Source organism: Drosophila teissieri, chromosome 3L (genome assembly GCF_016746235.2).
Source record: "Drosophila teissieri strain GT53w chromosome 3L, Prin_Dtei_1.1, whole genome shotgun sequence".
NCBI lineage: Eukaryota > Metazoa > Arthropoda > Insecta > Diptera > Drosophilidae > Drosophila > Drosophila teissieri.
In genome coordinates this window covers 12,774,485-12,775,727 of record NC_053031.1, presented here as the reverse complement: position 1 = coordinate 12,775,727, position 1,243 = coordinate 12,774,485, and the positions used below count along the sequence as shown (strand labels likewise).

Below are 1,243 nucleotides of genomic sequence, written 5' to 3'. Positions count from 1 at the left end.
GATAGGCTCACCCCCACCAACTTTTGTGGCTGTCACTCGGAGCTGGGCAATTGTAAATTGATTTGCCACGATCGAGGGATAGAGAAATGGATTTCTGAAAGTCACGCAAAGCCAGCCGGCAAAGCTGAAACGAGTTGAAGCGAGCAGTGCGCCCGATTATGAGTAATTGGACAGCGCATTGCGCTGGTCAGGTCTTCTATATATGGCCCAACCACAGACTTATCCAGCACAGTTGTTCCAATTGCTCCAATCGACAACATGGCTAACTTCCAGTTCCTCAGCGTTGCCTCCAGCCTGCTTCTACTCCTGGCTCCCACCTGGGCGGGTTTGATTGCCCAGCCGACCATCAGCTATGCTGGCGACGAGCACGCGGTGGCCCACACCCAGCAGAATGTCGTCAGGAGCTTCGATGGCACCGTCTCGCACTACGCCAAGTCGCTGGCCACGCCCTACTCGCAGGTCCACAAGCAGGACACCCGGATCAGCAACAATGTCTATCAGCCGGCGGTGGCCAAGACCTTCAGCTATGCCCCAGCTCCAGTTCCAGTCTCGGTCCCAGCTCCGGTTTACGCCCACCAGGCTCATCAGGAACCAACCCAGCTGTTTACCCAGGCATCGCCCGTTTACCATCAGGCTGCTCATGTAGAGGCTCCATCGGTTTACCATCAGGCTGCCCATGTCCAGACTCCATCGGTTTACCATCAGGCTGCCCATGTCCAGACTCCATCGGTTTACCATCAGCCCGCTCAGGTGCAGAGCTACCACCAACCTGGTCATGTGGAGACACCCTCTGTGTACCATCAGAGCGCCCACTACAGCCAGCAGCCCGCCGTCATCCAATATTCCCCGGCTGAGAGCGTGTCCCACATGAGCTTCGATGGCTTCGGTACCCACTACGGATTTTAGGTGATCATTACTTAAGTTAAGGTTATGCATTATAGCTTGTGTATGCTTGTTAAATAAATTGTTGAACTAAAGTCATTATTGGTTTTTAATAACTATTGAAATCTGACCATTGTTTGTGCGCTTGTGCTAAGTTAATCACATCATCTGTTTGATTGACTCATTTAACAATGTTCCTGCATAACCATATTTGCATCATGTGCACACCATTTGCCTTGGTTTTCTTGTCCTGCTTGCGGCTCACTCCCTGTTTATCACTCACGTTCGGAGGCAGCGTAAACAAATCATAAAATCCACACAAAGTGCACCCTACAAATAGCCCCAAGTAGGACATTAGCTC

General features: G+C 51.4%; 1 protein-coding gene across 1 annotated transcript; it reads left to right on the top strand.

The window, feature by feature from the left end:
* The first annotated feature begins 246 nt into the window (after positions 1 to 246).
* LOC122616487 (cuticle protein LPCP-23) lies at positions 247 to 906 on the top strand. The gene is made up of 2 exons (XM_043791950.1): positions 247 to 633; positions 670 to 906. The coding sequence occupies exons 1-2, from the start codon at positions 259 to 261 to the stop codon at positions 904 to 906; spliced, it is 612 nt and encodes a 203-aa protein (XP_043647885.1). The 5' UTR covers positions 247 to 258.
* The last annotated feature ends 337 nt before the right edge of the window (positions 907 to 1,243 follow it).